This window comes from Pollachius pollachius (genome assembly GCF_949987615.1).
Source record: "Pollachius pollachius genome assembly, chromosome: 1".
NCBI classification, from domain to species: domain Eukaryota; kingdom Metazoa; phylum Chordata; class Actinopteri; order Gadiformes; family Gadidae; genus Pollachius; species Pollachius pollachius.
Window position 1 is genome coordinate 9,483,099 of NC_136934.1, and position 17,908 is coordinate 9,501,006.

General features: G+C 43.8%; 2 protein-coding genes across 2 annotated transcripts in view; one reads left to right on the forward strand and one right to left on the reverse strand.

The window, feature by feature from the left end:
- LOC307087204 (uncharacterized protein) overlaps positions 1–4,745 on the reverse strand; it is a 37,004-nt gene extending 32,259 nt beyond the window's left edge. The window contains exon 1 of the mRNA XM_079752687.1: positions 4,641–4,745. Within this exon, the coding sequence (XP_079608813.1) occupies positions 4,641–4,679 (39 nt within the window). The 5' untranslated portion in view covers positions 4,680–4,745. The remainder of the gene's footprint in view (positions 1–4,640) is intronic.
- Positions 4,746–11,297: 6,552 nt separating this feature from the next.
- foxb2 (forkhead box B2) lies at positions 11,298–12,260 on the forward strand (the record flags this gene model as incomplete). Its single annotated transcript, XM_079739870.1, has 1 exon — positions 11,298–12,260. One exon carries the CDS (start codon positions 11,298–11,300, stop codon positions 12,258–12,260), a length of 963 nt encoding a protein of 320 aa, XP_079595996.1.
- Positions 12,261–17,908: the final 5,648 nt, after the last annotated feature.

Below are 17,908 nucleotides of genomic sequence, written 5' to 3' on the forward strand. Positions count from 1 at the left end.
TACATTTGCATGTATATCTAAAAGAATTCGCATAATGTTAACATTTGTTTACAAAACATAAACAATGTAATATACATGTAATATATATATATATATATATATATATATATATATATATATATATATATATATATATATATAAAAATATATATATATATATATAGGCCACACCTGGCATGAGTCACGCTGATTCATCTGGGGTTGGGGTAGGCTGCATACCTGTGGTGCATTGGGTAATAAGTATGAGGATAAACCTTCACCACTGTAGTAGTATATCCATCATCTATAAAGAGGCGGGACTGCCCTTTAAACAAATACTAATAAACGAGCGAGCTACAGTGTTCTGGATTAAAAAACGACAATAATGTTTACAATTCCCATCAGATTTAAATTAGTTATTTTGTATTTAATCATATTATTATATATATAACATTATGGCGGCAACATTGCCATTCGATCCAAGGCGGTGTCTATGTATGTCTATGATCACCACACACACTCAAGGAAGAGCTCTGACATGTCAGCAGACACGTTCATTTTTCAACTTGCTAATAAACTCCTGTTACAACATCTTGCCTGTGTCCTGTCTGTCGGAGGGGAATCCGAATCGTCCCCTATCTGAACTCTGTGTCAGTCAAACCAGCCAGCATTTTATTCTCATATCAGTATGGAGCCTGGGCCGGGTGTATTCATAACGGAAGGCTGAGCTTACATGGAGGAGCTGTTATAGGGCTAGATAGAACTGTGTTAGAGGACTGCAGCATTCTGAAACCCACACCATACATAAGTGATGAAAAATGCATGCAGAGAGCGAATAAGAGGCATTAATTGTAAAGCACTCTAAGGGGATGGCAGCTGGAGAGGTAGATGGAGCCTGTCTTCTACTTACCATTTCAAATGCAGAGGCGGATTAAGAAAGGCCAAATATTATCAGTAGAGAGGCTTGCTTGGAATGTTGAATTGATATGAATATGAACTGATGGGAATTTGAAATGTCTAACAGTATTTTGCAGAAAAAAATTGACGGAAAATTGAAAAAGGGAAAATAAAATTGACGATCAAATATTTTTTTTCCAAACAGTTTTAATTAAAAAACTAAGCTGTATTTAAAACTATTCAGCTCCACCAATAATGTCAGCTGCAAGGAGCATAGAGCCAAACAAATCACAGATAGCCTAGAACCACGAATATCAACCCCCTCTAGATTCTGTGTGGCATTTAAGGAAACACACACTAGCTTGTCTACCAAAAGGCTATCTGTATACATTTATATGGTGATGATGCAAAACAACACAAATCTGGTGCTGCAGGGAAAGCTAGCGTGTTAGCCTGCTAGCCCTTTCCATTAATTAAAAGGGATTATCGGCATGCAACGAAAACAGCCCTGGCTATCTGCTGCTGACCATCTCAACTGAGCCTCAGCAACGTGATGGGGGTTAGGGTACTGGGGGGGGGGGGGGGGTTAATTGGATGGTGGGAGCGAGGAATGAGAGCAGGGGGGAAATAAAGGATATGTGAAGAGTGGACGGGATGAAGGAGGAGGGAGAGAGCTGGAATGACAAGGGAACCAGAGCCTTCATGGAGGGGGGGGGAGAGGTGGTGGGAGAGGGGGAGCAAGAGAGGAAGAGAGAGGGAGAGAGGGAGAGAGAGTGAAAGCAGAGAGCGAGAGAGATAGAGAGAGAGCGAGGGGAAGGAGAGCGAGCCAGGGAATGGAGAGTGGGTCAATATTAGATGGCCGCAGAAAGGAAGAGATGCATTACTAAGAGACAGCTGAGGGAGCGTGGGTCTGTGAGTGTGTGTGCGCCTGTGGACGCGCGCGTATGTCTGTGTGCACATCTCAAATCACTAAAAACCTCCACCATGTTCAAAGCTGGGCTAGGCTGGGCTATTTATTTTAGAGGCATTTTTTGTCATATTTGTATTAATTCTTTTGCATCAGAAATCAAATGCTCTGAAAAGAAAGAAAATTAAGTTTTTTGTTAATGATTTAATGAAAAATTATGTAAAGACATTAACCAAGTATATTTGTGTATATATATATATATATATATTTGGTTAATGTCTTGGTTAATATATATGTATATATATATATATACATATACATATATGTATGTACAGTGTGTTTCTTTCTCAGCAGTTTGTGTATCTTAGCTTTGTATCTCAAAATCAGGTAGACCTTATCAGACATTGTCACATAATCTTACGTCACAGCAGCGTCGCCACCCAACCCTTCTGTCAGCGGGATAAACAATCCCTTTTCACCCTCCACTAACAGTCAACCAAAGTAAATATACATATGGATAAGCTATCTTGTTTAACTATGGGGTCAGGTGTAACAACTATTGTAACAGCTAATTATCAAAGGTGGTTGAAATGACACGAAAAAGTATCTCAAGCCTTACCTTCTGAACACACACCTACAGCTATCCATATCTTACACAATTACAAATCTGATTACGCATTGATTATGCACATTTGCAGATGCCTGTACCCATTCCAATGTCACACACATGGATTGATAGTTATTTTATTATATTTGTTTTCCTTCTGTTCGATTCCCCTCAGATTTTTTCCTAAATTCTCAGAGTGTAAAATAATTGCATCCAATCCTTAGAATCATCCAATGCATTATTCTATTGCAGTATGTTTGTTTCTATATCACAGCTAGGAAAAGCTATTCAATCAGATCCTCCTTTATCACGTGGTAAAAAGGTATTCCCTCTCAGTAAAATAATCAAATTCTTTGTCACCAAATGTATTACAATTGTGTACACGCATGCACACATATAGGTATGTAAGGTGTAAGTCTGTGAATGTGTGTGTGTGTGTGTGTGTGTGTGTGTCTCTTGGTTGTGAGTGGTTGACGGATGTACTGTAAATCCACTCAGCACATTTATCTGTCTCTGTGCTAAAGTGACCGGGGAGTGAATTAGTGTGTGAGGAGCATGTGAGAGTGTAGTACAGTGAAGGCGTGGACAAGAGAACAGTGTTGTAGTGTTTCCAAGACTCCAGCAGTTTGCATGTGAGTGCATATGTGTTGAAAGGTACATGTTATAGGGGAGTGTGTGTTAGTCGGTATGTAGTGTTTAGGGGAGTGTGTAGGAGTGTATAGGGGAGTGAGTAGTGTGTAGGGGAGTGTGGTGTAGTGTGTACTAGTATGTAGTATTGTATATGAGTGTGTTTGGTATAGAGTAGTGTGTAGTAGTGTATAGGGGATTGTGTCAGTATGTATAGGGTTTTGTATATGGTAGTGTGTATTAATGTGTAGTGTGTAGTAGTGTGTAGTACTGTATATAGAGGAGTGTGTTTTGTACGGGGGAGGCTGTATTAATACGTAGGGGGAGTGTTTAGTAGAGTGTGCTGGTGTGTAGGGGAGTGTATTATGGGAAGCTTGCAGAGATGAAGTAGGGAGAGGAGGGGAGAGTGAGTAGCCACTAGGAGCCAGGCCAATTAGAAGTATGGATGCCCTGGACTCAAGCCATACAGAATGAATAGTGCGTTTGTGTGTGTGTGTGTGTGTGTGTGTGTGTGTGTGTGTGTGTGTGTGTGTGTGTGTGTGTGTGTGTGTGTGTGTGTGTGTGTGTGTGTGAAGTATGCAGTGTATTGACAGGACAAACCCCAAGGGGTCCCTGCGGGGGGGGGGGGGGGGGGGGGGGTGGGGGGGGGGGGGGAGAAAGAATGAAAGAAAGAAAGAAAGAAAGAAAGAAAGAAATATACGGAATGGTGGCATAAGAGGTGAATGGTATAAGAAATGTTTGCTTCTAATTATTAAAAACGTTTAAACCAGGGAAATAGCTGTTAAGGTTTTGTCTTCTAAACGATAAAAGCGTACAAATAAAACCAAAAAATGTATTACATAACAAGAGGGGAATACAATATAACCATTTCATAATCATAGTCATTTAAATTAAGTGATATAATGGCTCATGACGTCAGTGTTGATATTGGTAGTATCTGTAGTGGAATGGGAATAGGCCTATATATACAACAACGACAAAATAGTCTAGCAGCCCACCATACAACGACTGCGCTCTTCATACTACGAGAGAATCAATGCACGTGTGATTCTCTGCAGCTTTGCAGCGAACTTATCGTGCTGGTGTTGTTTGACGTTTTGCTTCACGGTCCTTTGCATGATTGTGATGGGCATACGTGAGCGAGCTGTTAATGTATTCTGCTGATGAGACAAGGTCCGCAGAGCTGATAGATAGCGAGCCTCCGCCTGAACTTGTCACGCCTCTCTCTCTCTCTCTCTCTCTCTCTCTCTCTCTCTCTCTCTCTCTCTCTCTCTCTCTCTCTCTCTCTCTCTCTCTCTCTCTCTCTGTCTCTCTCCCTCTCATCAGAATGCAGACCCTTGCTCAAATGCACACACTTGCTTTTCCAGTAAATACGACAAGCTCGGTATCTTGGGTCGAATGCTACAGTGTCATCGCGCTTTTTGCCTCCCTTTTTGTAAACCTACAGGTGCTTGAGAAACCGAGTAAATACGGGGGGAGGCGGTGTTTGACGAGCGCGTCTCGTGTGCAGCAACAGGGACGCAGCCTGTGGCACAGCCGGCGTACGTCATCGTTTTCATTCATTATCAGCATTCCACAATCATCGCCGTGCCTGTGACTGCTCGCGGTCTCAGAACAACTCACCCCCAACGTGCTCCTGACGCTCCGCAAATAATCGTCCATGTCGGCCAACAACAACGTCGATGCGGCGCCGCTGGTGGTTTTTCCATAGACCAAAGTGATGGTAGTGTTTTGATATTTGTGTTCTTCTTTGCCTCGCCAATCTCCCGCTGTGCGCTCACTGCAGCACTCTCAGATGAGTGTGGTGGTGGGCTGGTCCTCTCCTCCCATCCTCTACAGGGGCTCGACAGTTACCCCCACAGCACCGTGGTGGAGTGGGTGTGACTCAGGGAGGAGAGAGGATTCAGCGGGGGCGCGCATGATACATTTTATCCGCGCTCGTCGCCGGGAGATGCAGGGAGTCCCTAGTTCCCACCCCTACATCAGACAGAGGCAGATCCCCCTTACTCTCCATCTAGCAAATACATGTGCGTCATGGTGGAAGGCACGTTGAGTGCATAGGAACTGATGGATACCGATGATGACTGATACAACAAGGGGAGCGTTGGTGGGGTTCTCCCGGGTTGGGTTCCTGTTGCAGCAATCAATGTATTCTCTTCCCTCTCTCTTCCCGCTGCACGTAGTAGTTCACGCAAACTAAAGAGCACGAGAAATGTAATTGGCTTTTTAGGGTGAAGTTATTTTTTGCAGCTCCAGAGTCAGTGAAGTTGTGGGAGGCGGGGGCAATAGCCTACAATGAATTAGTGGGGATCAAGGAATGTGAAAAGTGTGAAAATAGAGAATAAGAGACAAATCAGAAGGCACGCGCATGACATGGTTATTCAATATCGGTTCTTGCACATGAGGTATTTTGCAAGTCAATATTTTTTCATAATTTCACGTCTGATAAGAACATTAACTCAAGAATGAAATGCAAAACAGCTGAGTTACATTTTGGTCAAATAGTTGACAATTTGAGGTTTTACCATGATTAGTTTACAATTGTATTCATAAAAACTGAGAATGAGAATACATGTAGATAGAAATTAGATACAGCACAGTTTCATGAACTAGAATACATACAAAGTATTAAATTACAAACAAAGATTTGATTGGGAAGTATGGGAGCTGTCAAGGAAATAGTTCATAAAAAAAGAGGAGTGATTAAGGTATTCCAAACCAACGTTTGCTGTTTATATTAAAGATAAGAATGCATGGTTCGAGTCCTTATAAACTGTACACAGTGCTGCAGGAGAAAGTGTTCCAAGCAGATCATCTCAGGTTGATAATCTCTTCCGGTTGGTGTGACTTACACCCCTTTTTCTTCCTCTAGTGATCTGATACGATAAACTCACTATTCCCACTACAGACCTGCTAAGAATTCCCCCACCGCATCTAACTAAAGGAGAGGCTAATACATAATTAATAATGAGCCGGTAGGGATTAGGCCTCATGCTCAATTATCCCTACAGGTAGACACTAGGCATTTGGGGATTAAACCCCCCACCTTTCTTCTGAGGGAGAGACACCTTAACCGGACTAGACTATCCCGCCCCATGATCGAGTGTCCTGCCTGTCGCAATGGATAAATGGTTCCACCAAGTGGCAAAGATATATTTAAATGACTCGAGAAGCTCCGCCCCCAACACTACCTGAACAGGAACATGCCGGAAGGAGGCTCAGTTCCTCAGGTTGGCCGGCAGAAGTATGACACTGATAAGGTCCTTTCGGGTTCTGTTCTCAATTTGAAAAAGTAACAGAAATACATAGTATTGTAATCAAATAAATGTGTTTCATTTAAACAATACATTGGGTTTGGATTGTTTTGTTGATGTAGCCTATATATCATGTATAGTGTCCCTATTTGGTTTGAATACATGTGTAGGCCTGGCCTGATATGAATAGTCATAGTGCCTACATAAAATTTTCTGAGTAGGCGTACATGGACTTGGGCAATGTTATTTTGGGGTTGTTTCCCTTGATAAGCACTTTGTAAGAAAGCACTCTATAAATAAAGTTTGATTGATTGATAAGTGCCGCAAGAGATGTGTGCACACAGATATTACATTGAGAATTGCTGACAAGCAATTCAGGTAATGCAATCTTACATTACATTGTGTCTGAAAGTGGACTTGATGTATCATATCACTATAGGTGTACAACTAAAGGCCATTTTAACTCTCTCTCTCTCTCTCTCTCTCTCTCTCTCTCTCTCTCTAAAACTCTCTCTCAAACTGTCTCTCTCTCTCTAAAATTCTGCCTAAAACTCTCTCTCTCACACACACACACACAAACACACACACAAACACACACACACACACACACACACACACACACACACACACACACACACACACACACACACACAGACACACACACACACACACACAAACGTGCAAAAGCATGCAAAGACACACACACACAAACACACACACACACACCTACACACAAACAAACACCTGCACAGACAAACGCACACACAAAAGCACACAAAACACACACACACACACACACACACACACACACACACACACACACACACACACACACACACACACACACACACACACTGTGGCAACCCTGCCCGGGCCAATTAAGGACATGCAGAGCACCTGAGGAACAGGTGGAGAAGCAGGGCTTAAATAGCCTGCTTCTCCACTCATTCAGGGCTCTCTTAGCCATGTGGCTCGGGCAAGGAGAGACCGGGATACGACCGTCGATTCCGCCCAGGTTTTCCGTTCTTTGTGTTTTTTCCAGTGGGAGACTTTGTTTGATTTTGTGTTATTAAAACGTGCCTTTTTGGTTTTTGCCCAGCGAAGTTGTGTCCTGTTTGGGAGAAGGTTGTTCGCTCACCGTGCCGAGTTGCCACATATGGTGGAGGATGCGGGCAACTCGACCGCGCTACGGGTCATTTTTTGAGTGAACGCCAACCAGCAGCAGCGACACGAGGCAACGCGATCCCTTGGCGAACCCCAAACCAGACCATGACGCAGCCGAAGACGACGCAGCCCTAGACGAGGGCCGCGGGAGACGAGTGACAAGGCCGCGACAGACGAGGGACAAGGCCGCGACAGACAACGCCGCGAAACGAGCCACGCCGGCAGCAGAAGCTGCCATGCTACGCGCCGGACCGCTGCTCCTCCGAAAGGCCACCCGAGGCTTCAACAAAGGGTGGAGGAGTGTGGCAACCCGGCCCGGGCCAATTAAGGACATGCAGAGCACCTGAGGAACAGGTGGAGAAGCAGGGCTTAAATAGCCTGCTTCTCCACTCATTCAGGGCTCTCTTAGCCATGTGGCTCGGGCAAGGAGAGACCGGGATACGACCGTCGATTCCTCCCAGGTTTTCCGTTCTTTGTGTTTTTTCCAGTGGGAGACTTTATTTGATTTTTGTGTTTAAACGTGCCTTTTTGGTTTTTGCCCAGCGAAGTTGTGTCCTGTTTGGGAGAAGGTTGTTCGCTCACCGTGCCGAGTTGCCACAACACACACACACTCTCAAACGTGCAAAGACACACACACACTCACAAACGTGCAAAAACATGCGAAGACAAACACACACACAGACACCTGCACAAACACAGACAAACGTAAAGACACACACACCTGCACACAAACGCGCACACACAACACACCCACACACACCATCTGCTGATATAGGTAATACCTAGAAAAGTATCAGGGGAGGGAGGGGGCTTCATTAATAACTTCTGGGGGTAACAACAGGCAGGCAGGCCTTACCTCTCCTCCACCTCCTACTGTTTAATGGGGAAACCAGGAGCTACGGCGCATTAGGCAGTCGGCGCTTCTAAATCATTCCCCATTATACATCGACCAGCGCCAGCTGAGCGCTATCGCGTCCACGTCACCGTAGCTCCAAACGGCTCCGTTCTGCGTCAGGAACACTTTGTGTTAATTGATTTAAATGGGTCTCCACGCCACAACGCTCCCCTTAAGACATCGAGAGGGGTCCTTAACATTATTATTAGTGGTGTAATTGCCATTACCCCCATCCATACATTGCTTATCCGAATGGCAATGAGAGAGACAGAGAGAAATAATATCTTTGCCCTAAAGCTGAACAAATAATTATTAGATTCAGGAAACAAACAGACGCCCTCGTGGCCCACCAACACACACACGCACACGCACACATACACACACACAGGCACATACACACACATGCACAAACACGCATTCACACACACACACACACACACACATAAACACAAGCAGACACACACACTCTCACTGTCTCGTTCTCTTTCTACCTATACCCCCTCCTGGCACCCCTCATTCCCCTTGCCGCTATCTTTCTGTGGTGTGCCGCTTGTAATTTATGCAAAATTAATTGATACATCTCTTATAATTGATGTGCTGTAAACTTAATGAGTAATTTATGTAATTAGTCAATTAAGGATAATTCCAGCATATGCTCAATATGCCCAGAAGGTGTGCTTTACAACTAGTTATTTGTCCAGGAGATCGGTGCACGGCAAACTGCCATCCACTACCTAATTAATTTTGTTATGCAGATTAGCCACGGTGTCTATTTAACGGCCCCCTTTGTGAAAAACAGATTTAATATTGATCTTTCCCGGGCGTTCAAAGAGGATGCTTTGCCCGCGTTAGCCTCTAAGGGCCTTGTGAGTTTCAAAACTCATTTTTCAGACGCCAGAAATAAATACACACAAAAAACAAAACAAAAACATAAATACGCCAACCGTTTGCTTATTTAATTGGCCTATCTCAAGGGAGTTGCTTTTAAAAGTTGTTGTTACGCAATTGAACTGCCGTGCGCATGCCAGTTAAAAATTCTCTGTGTCGACCCGGCTGACCTTTGGAGTGCAGGTTGAAGGGCTGAGGAATAACGACAGAGATCCACCAGATAATTAATTGACACCGTTTTGAATATTCATAACTAATAAAGCAAGCTTAATTACATTGTTGGACTCTCTTAGGAGGCTAAATCACGGAAGGCTTAATTATTGTAATGTATTCAAGGTCTCACCGGGGCCCCGGGTAAGACAGCCGCCGTCAAAGACCCAGTCATGACACCTGGCCACGAACAAAAAGAGAATACTTTCGGGGGTGCTTTTGTTATTCTCCGTGGAAGAAAACACAAACCTTAAAAAAAGGGTTTGTTTACATCCTTGTAGGATTCGCTGGAGAGCATTTGAACAGACCGCCAGCCGGACTCCCCACGTAACAATTAATCAACTGCAGCGTGTGTGTGCGTAGGCGCGCGTTTGTGTGTGTGTCTGTGTCTGTGTGTTTGTGCGTCTGCGTGCGTGAGTGTGTGAGTGCGTGGGTGTGTGCGTGTGTTTGTGCGCAAACGTTTGTGTGTTTGTGTGTGTGCATGTATGAAAATGCTTGCGTGTGTATGTGAGCATCTGTGATCCGCACGGAGTCTCACAGAGTCAGATCTGAGATGAGGAGGCTGCGTGCGGATGAGTGGATTATGTAGTTTGTAAATGGTGAACTGCCAAACTAACACTGCCGATTTAAAACAAAATAGGCCTATAGCTTATATATATATATATATTTTTTTTACAATGCTATCAATTATAATTTTAAAAACACAACACTCTGGATGCATTACTTTCCTAAATCAAGGTAGCTTTTTATTATTTAACATTACGGTAAATGGAACTTCAAAAATCAAAGAAGACAATCACACCACTACTTATATGAATTAAATGTAGTTATGTAATTGTATTTTCTATTATTTACCTTGTTGATGAACATGTTGTTGACAAAAACACAATTATGGTTTTATTTATTGTTAACCCTAACTCAGTCACACATTACAGCGTTGGTGCATTCGGTCCCTAAAATCGTTCAATATTCCCATTTCCATCCTGATTAACATCTGAAAGGCGAGTGACATCTGATCGTAGTAGTTCACTATCTGATCCGCTGATGCCGGCACTGAAATCATGTTAAACCGTTAGATGTGGAATTCATTTAGAGTCTTAATACATTCATCTCCCATTATTTTGCGCGTGGCTCCTTGATTGGCAAACAGCTGAGAAGATCAGAGGCAAGCCGAGGATGCGCACCACCCCTTTCCCTAACCCCCTCCTCACGCACGCACTCATGCACACAAACACATACACACAAACGCACACACGCGCGCGCGCGCACACACACGCACACGCACGCACACATGCGCGCGCACACACGCACACGCGCGCACACACACACACGCGCACACACTGTCCCCATTTGCCTTGATGCCTTGTGATGATAGAGCTGGAGACCTGCAGGGGTCCTTTCGCGCGCAGCCAAACTTACAAAAACGGCGCGAGGCGGCGGAGAGGGGCTCACACAAGCAGAAGAGCACGAGGATCATCACTCCATCACCACTTGCAAAAATATATATATCAAAGAAACGAATCGACTGTGAATATACAGTCAAGGAACTACTCTCCTCAAGTTTTACGCACGGACTTTTACGCAATGCGCGCGGCACACTTGTCAACTTGAGCAGGGAACAAGAGATGACTTTTCATGGGAAAGTGGTCAAATACTCAATGGAATTGAGTTCTTCCAAGAATTGATTATATAGTCAAGCCATCGAAGACAGAGAGGGGATTCAATCGGATGGCACAGAACTTCGGACTTTGTGCATTCAATGGTGATTATTCTAACAATTTTGGTTATATGTCAGCTAACACTATCTAGTAGTTTCACAACTTTTGCTATTTAAAGACATTAATTGCTATACATACAATTCAATAAAAAATGCCCCGTCCCGGTAAAAACTCCTACAGCGACCAGAAACCGCCGTACTCCTACATATCTCTGACGGCGATGGCGATCCAGAACTCCGTGGAGAAGATGCTGCCTCTCAGTGACATCTATAAGTTCATCATGGATCGTTTTCCTTACTACCGGGAGAACACGCAGCGTTGGCAGAACTCACTGCGACACAACCTCTCGTTCAACGACTGCTTCATTAAGATCCCCAGGCGACCCGACCAGCCCGGGAAAGGCAGCTTTTGGGCCCTCCACCCGGACTGCGGGGACATGTTTGAGAACGGCAGCTTCCTGAGGAGACGGAAGCGTTTCAAGCTGCTGCGTGCTGAACACATGGCTTGCAAAGGCTCCCCAATGATGCACTACTTCCACCATCACCACCACCACCACCACCCGGGGGCCAAGCTGGCCGCAGCCTCCGCGCACCATGAGCACCCGGCCGGACCAACGAGCACGGTGAGCCGGTTACCGAACTTCCAGGGTTACGGGGGCATCGCTTGTTCACAGTCAGGAGGTTTTAAACACCCGTTCGCAATCGAGAACATAATAAACCGGGACTACAAGGGTGTGATGGCCAGCGGGCTGCCCCTCACCTCGGTCATGCACCACCTGGGTTACCCGGTCCCCCCGCAGCTCAGCAGTATGGTCAACTCCATGTGGCCCCACGTGGGGATGCTTCCAGAGTCCATGGGGAGCGTACCCGTGCACACGCCCACTGATTATGCGCCCTTCGGCATGTCGATGAAGGGCCTTTATCAGAACGCCAACGGACAGGCTTTGCCTGTTCCCGTGCCGATCAAACCGACCCCATCTCTCGGCCCTGGGACGGCACTGACGGGGCTGCAGTCCGGGTCCACACCCCTCTGCTCGGCGGCATCGATGCTGGAGAAAAGCGAGATGCTGGAGGGTAAAGGTGCCCCTCTTCATCCGGCCCTGCTTCTGTCCTAATCGAAGGAAATTATTGGGTAGCTAAAAAAAATACATAACAATGTAATGCAACATTTAAAAAATATGTGCATGTATAGTTGGCTGTGGCTATACAACGGTTCGAAAAGGTTAATTAAGGTTTTAACTGTGCTGTGTTTCAACTTTTGGTTGTTCATTCATTGGATGGATGTCGAAATTAATGAGGGAATTTAACCCAAAATGTGAAGTGGCACTAAAATGTACAATCAGAGAAGCAAACGCTAATCCCAAAGAACGTTTCACTGAGCGGATCGTGCAGACATCGTTCCAAAACTGTTTCTAAATACTTTTTATTTATACAATGTTTCAACGTTTGTCCAGGCCTATAGTCCCTCATATCTATGGTTGAGGCCAGTTGCACTTTTTGTGTTGCTTAACAGTAGACTGTGTGCGGTGCACCTCATTGTCATGCTTGTATATCACTATTTATCTGAAAATATTTATAAAGAAATTGAATCGAAATATATCTGGTTGTCGGAGTTTTTTCTGTTTTATTTTATCTACGCACATCTGCTTAGTGATCTTGTTATTTTAGTCGTGGAAATAAAAATAATATCGATAATTAAATTAGTTATTAGTAGTTTTTAATTGGATACAGAATTGGTGGTGAAATACGCGTGGGACACAACATTCATGTCTCATACTCCCATCCACACTGCGACGCAGGGGTTCTCGGCTTTAGGACTGCTGTACACACATAATTATATATTTTAAAATATGTTGCCGTTAATTAGGCTGTAGCCTTTATTTATTTACTCATAGGCCTAGATTTATTTGTTCGGTGTTAATTTAAATAAGAACACATCACCACACCAAACACTTGTTGGTCACATCTGAATGTGCTGCAAGTTAGATTTGCCATCCATTGCCAATATTAGGAAGTTGATGTTTACACCGGTCTGACCTGGGGAAATGGGTATCAACAAAGAGTTTACAGTACCATGGGGATTTACACATTCTATATTCTATATTATATTAATTGAAAAACAAACACAGCGATTTAAAATTGGTTGAAAACGTTGCCCAATCTGATAGATGTGATATTTATATTTGTGTGTGTGTGTGTGTGTGTGTGTGTGTGTGTGTGTGTGTGTGTGTGTGTGTGTGTGTGTGTGTGTGTGTGTGTGAGAGAGAGAGAGAGAGAGAGAGAGAGAGAGAGAGAGAGAGAGAGTGCGTGTGTGTGTGTGTGTGTGTGTGTGTGTGTGTTTGTTCTACACTAATGGACGCTTGCATGTGGACCAATTGTCAAAGCGCACAACATCAAAACACCGTAGAGCCACCGTGTCGATACAGATATGTCCATACTGCTGTGTTCCTCAAAAGATGGATAGGAAGACCAGCCGATACTGTACATCTCCCTAACTTCAAAAGGTAAGCATGTAGGATCAAGTTTTGCTCTTTTGTCTCCCTTCTCTTTTTACCAAAAAAAAAAAAACAGCTTTGAAGATGGGGCTTTTCAATTCAGTAACACAAAGGGGCTTGTCCTGCCCCCTGGACATGACTTATATTCAGCCTCCGGTCAGCGCTGCTTAGCATCCGAAAGGCTCTGGCGGGGACGCTGCAGTCACACCTGCAGCCTCTGAACACATCATTGAGATGAGCCGGTGGAGGAGAGGCGTGGGAGGGAAGACCTGAAGTCTTTGTCGGGTGTCGTTTCTAATGATGGGGGCCAGACACACTTCCTCTTCTCTTTTTGGGGATTTTGTTTTTTAAGAGACAATTTCATGTGCAAAGTATATCCAATTTAATTATATTGAAAATTATTATGTGTGTCTGTGTGTGTGTGTGTGTGTGTGTGTGTGTGTGTGTGTGTGTGTATGTGAGAGAGCTGTGTAACCCCATGCACGTATTTGAATGTGTGTGCGTGTGTGTGTGTTTGTGTGTGCGTGTGTGCGTACGTGTGTGTGCGTATGCTCGTACGGGTATGCATTTTAATGTGTGTGCGTGCGCACGTGTGTGCGCGTGTGTGTTAATTCCCTGATCAGCAGGCCTCGATGTCGTTAATAGCTCTCCATGCATTAGCGTTTAATTAAATGCCACTAATTAAGACAGAAGAAGAGGTGTATATAATAGCGCCATTACCCTGCTTGGTCTACGGTGATCCCCCAATCATCATTGTCGTCATCATCATCATCTCTTGGAGCTCTCTTAGCGTGTTTAAAGGATATGACCGGCGTGAATTCCTATTGTTTTTATGTTCCGTCTATGTTTACATCCGTGTCAACTGTCAAGGAACACAGCTGTTTCAGGAGAAAATATGAGAAGATAAATTATATGAAAAAGCTTGATTGAGGCTGGACTCCTCTTTCAGTTTGCGGCGACCCAATATATAACAAAAATGGTAATTTAGGAGGTGATCATAAATAAACAAAAAGGTAATATTAAATGCCATTGATTTAATATTCTCTAGCAGGAACACTCACTCATTCACTCAATTGTGGGCTGGCCTATAAATGTTCATGTGATCATAAGAAATCGTTTTCCAAAAAACGAATCAAACTGCCTGACGTTGATATCTGTTTGACTGTTTCTATATTACGTCCTTAAAATGAGTAATACGGGTCTCACCAATGAATAAAACATTTAGGTCAGAGGGGCGACGTTTTGTCGACCCTTTGCAGAGAAATGTAACGCTCTTGAATAGGCAATGATACATTAGTAGTAATTACCCACATTTCATTGGGGCCATGGTGGCAATTTCTACATGCGTTTTTCCTAATGACCAAGAAGAGCAGGCCATCATAATGAGCAGCTTAATTCATTAATCTCCAGCGACACTAATACTGACTACCATTTCTCTCATACGCAAAATCACAGACGCAGATAACACACACAGTCATTGAGACATGCGTGTGCCAGCACGCACGCACGCACACACACACACACACACACACACACACACACACACACACACACACACACACACACACACACACACACACACTTAAACAGACTCAACCAATCTTAAAAATATTATTTCCCCCATGCTTATTTAGCAGACATTTTTTTATTTGCATGAATGCATAATTACATTCATATATTCCTTGTTCCATCACACGTTCAAAGACAATTAGTATTATCAGCAGCGATCCACGATTCTAAGAAGAACAAAAGTGTATGCACAAGACTAGATCATATCATGTAATCACTATGTAAATCATGAGATAAATGGAGATAATACCACTCTAAAGACAAGTGTCCTTCATCAACCGGATTCCTTTAAGCAGCCCCGTGGTACTGAGAGTTACAATGCATCAAATTGTTTCACAATTTGCAGAATTGGAGAACTGTAAGTGGACACATTAGAAAAACTGTCTTCATGGGAAATTAACTTTACGCTCCTTGCCGTCGCTGTTCCAACTGCTGTAATTTTAAGTTAACTCAGGAGAAAGACAAACGTGTGGGAAGGAGGAAAGAGACAATCAAACAATGAGAAAGAGGTAGAGAGATAGAGAGCGAGAGAGAGAGAGAGGGTGGGAGATAGTGGGGGGGGGGGCAGTGTTGAGTCCTCAGGTTGAAAGGTATACAAGGTCACTTGCTTACAGGATTAATGAAATTGTAATATTCTTAAGAGGTTTCCTTCATGTTGGGATCAGACTTCAGTCAGAGGTCACATGACTTATCTGAAAGTTGGATTCAGGCCACAGGACAATCTGGAACCCTGCACCTTGAAGGGGGGAGAGAGAGAGAGAGAGAGAGAGAGAGAGAGAGAGAGAGAGAGAGAGAGAAGAGAGAGAATGAAAGCAAGATATGGAAGCAAGATATGGAAGCAAGAGTGGAAGCATGAAATAAAGTTTCAATGCATCAAGATTTAAAGATAAAGAATGTAATTCCCACATTTTTATTTTATATTTATTTGATGAGTTTGTGCCTTTTGTGACGAAATCTATAGAGACTTGTGTGTTGAAGTAACTTAAAGTAACTCCTTTCTAAAGCTTAACCTGTCATTGTGAATGTTTTCTCTTGCATAATATGGCACAGTTTGATTATGGTTGCGTATGTCAATATATCAAGGATGTGGCCAGCAGTGCATGAAGTTAAAACACACAATGTTTATAGTGATTCGTTTGAGCATCACTATGATATGGCCTACAGTGGAAAATAACATGTTTTCTCATTTCTAGTTTTAGACAGACACACACCAAAATCCAAATTGTTGAACATAATGTTGTCCATGCATCATCTATAGAGACCTGTGTGTAGCTGTATGAAGTCTTAATAAATGCCTAATCTTTGGTAATGGCAATTGTATTGAATTAATTTCCACTGATGGGTCAGCTAATTATTATTTAGTGTATAATGCCATTGGGCTGCAGGGCTGAAATATTTAAAACTGAATTCATGTAAAAATATAGTAGTTGTATAGTTGATTCACTGGGGGACGGCAGCAGGCATACGGCCTCATCTGCTCCAAGCTTGGTAATGTCCGCCTCCATATATCCACGGCAGCACAATCTTTTACAGCGATGTAAGGGCTTCACTGGCTGCTAAGTGTCGACATGCATTGGCATCAGCCAATGAAAAGGCCATCCAAGGTGGAATTAGCATACTGGCTTCAGGCTGGGAGACAGTGAGAGTCTGTCAGGAGGACAGTGGACTATAACGGCAGGTCACACGTAGACAACCCCCCCCACCCCACCCCTCCAACGTGCTACGCTGCACATAACTCTTTCGACTTTTAATCCATTTGTTGCTCTACCTCTTTTTTCTCTCTCGTTCTCTCGATCTCCTACTCTTTTGCAACTTTTCTTTAGCGTTATGTTGACCTTGATTGTGTATTTCCCTTGTTAAGCAATTTGTATTGTAACTTTGCATGAAATGCTCAATATAAATAAAGTTTGATGGATGCAATTCAATCTGCCGCTCATCCTTGATTCATTGCTACAGTCACTTGTTGATCACTTTAAGTTTCTGTGTGTTTCAATTTATTATCACGTCGTTCTATCTTTCTGTCACCTTCTGTCACATCACATCATCATCTCTCGCCTTTCCCTGTCTTAGAGCCGATCATTGTTGTCACCTTCATTCCCCATAAATGTAATCATGCCCCCCCCCCCCCCCCCCCCCCACACACACACACACACACACACACACACACACACACACACACACGCATAACCCTCTTTCCTTCCTCCCTCCTCCGCACAAAGATTCAGGGCTCCCGGGGTCAAACTCCTCGCGCTCCCATTGGCTGAACTGGATTGCCTCTTGCTTTGTCCTCTGAGTAAGGTCTTCTGATGCAGATCACATCATTCCAATCTGCTTTCCATTTTTAATGGCTCCAAATGATTCCTCCTCTTATTAGCCGTTATTACACTTAATCATGGATTTAGAGCAGGTCAGCGGTTTAGCGTCCCTGGCCTTCATCCAAGCCTCCCTTGTCCTCCTCCTCACTTCCCTCGGCGGTGTGCAGCCAGGTCCACTGGAGGGGGAGGACTTTGTTGATCCGTGCCAAAGAAACTTTCTCAAAGTTTTGCCAGAGATTAACTGCCTTTTAATAGAATGAGTTTCGATATATTTACAGCTTCAGCCATTGTGCACGAAAGTACAACGTGGACGTTTATCACAGATGAGAGGCTGCGCGTGGAGTAATACATCTCATTACATTACATGATTGAAAAATATATATA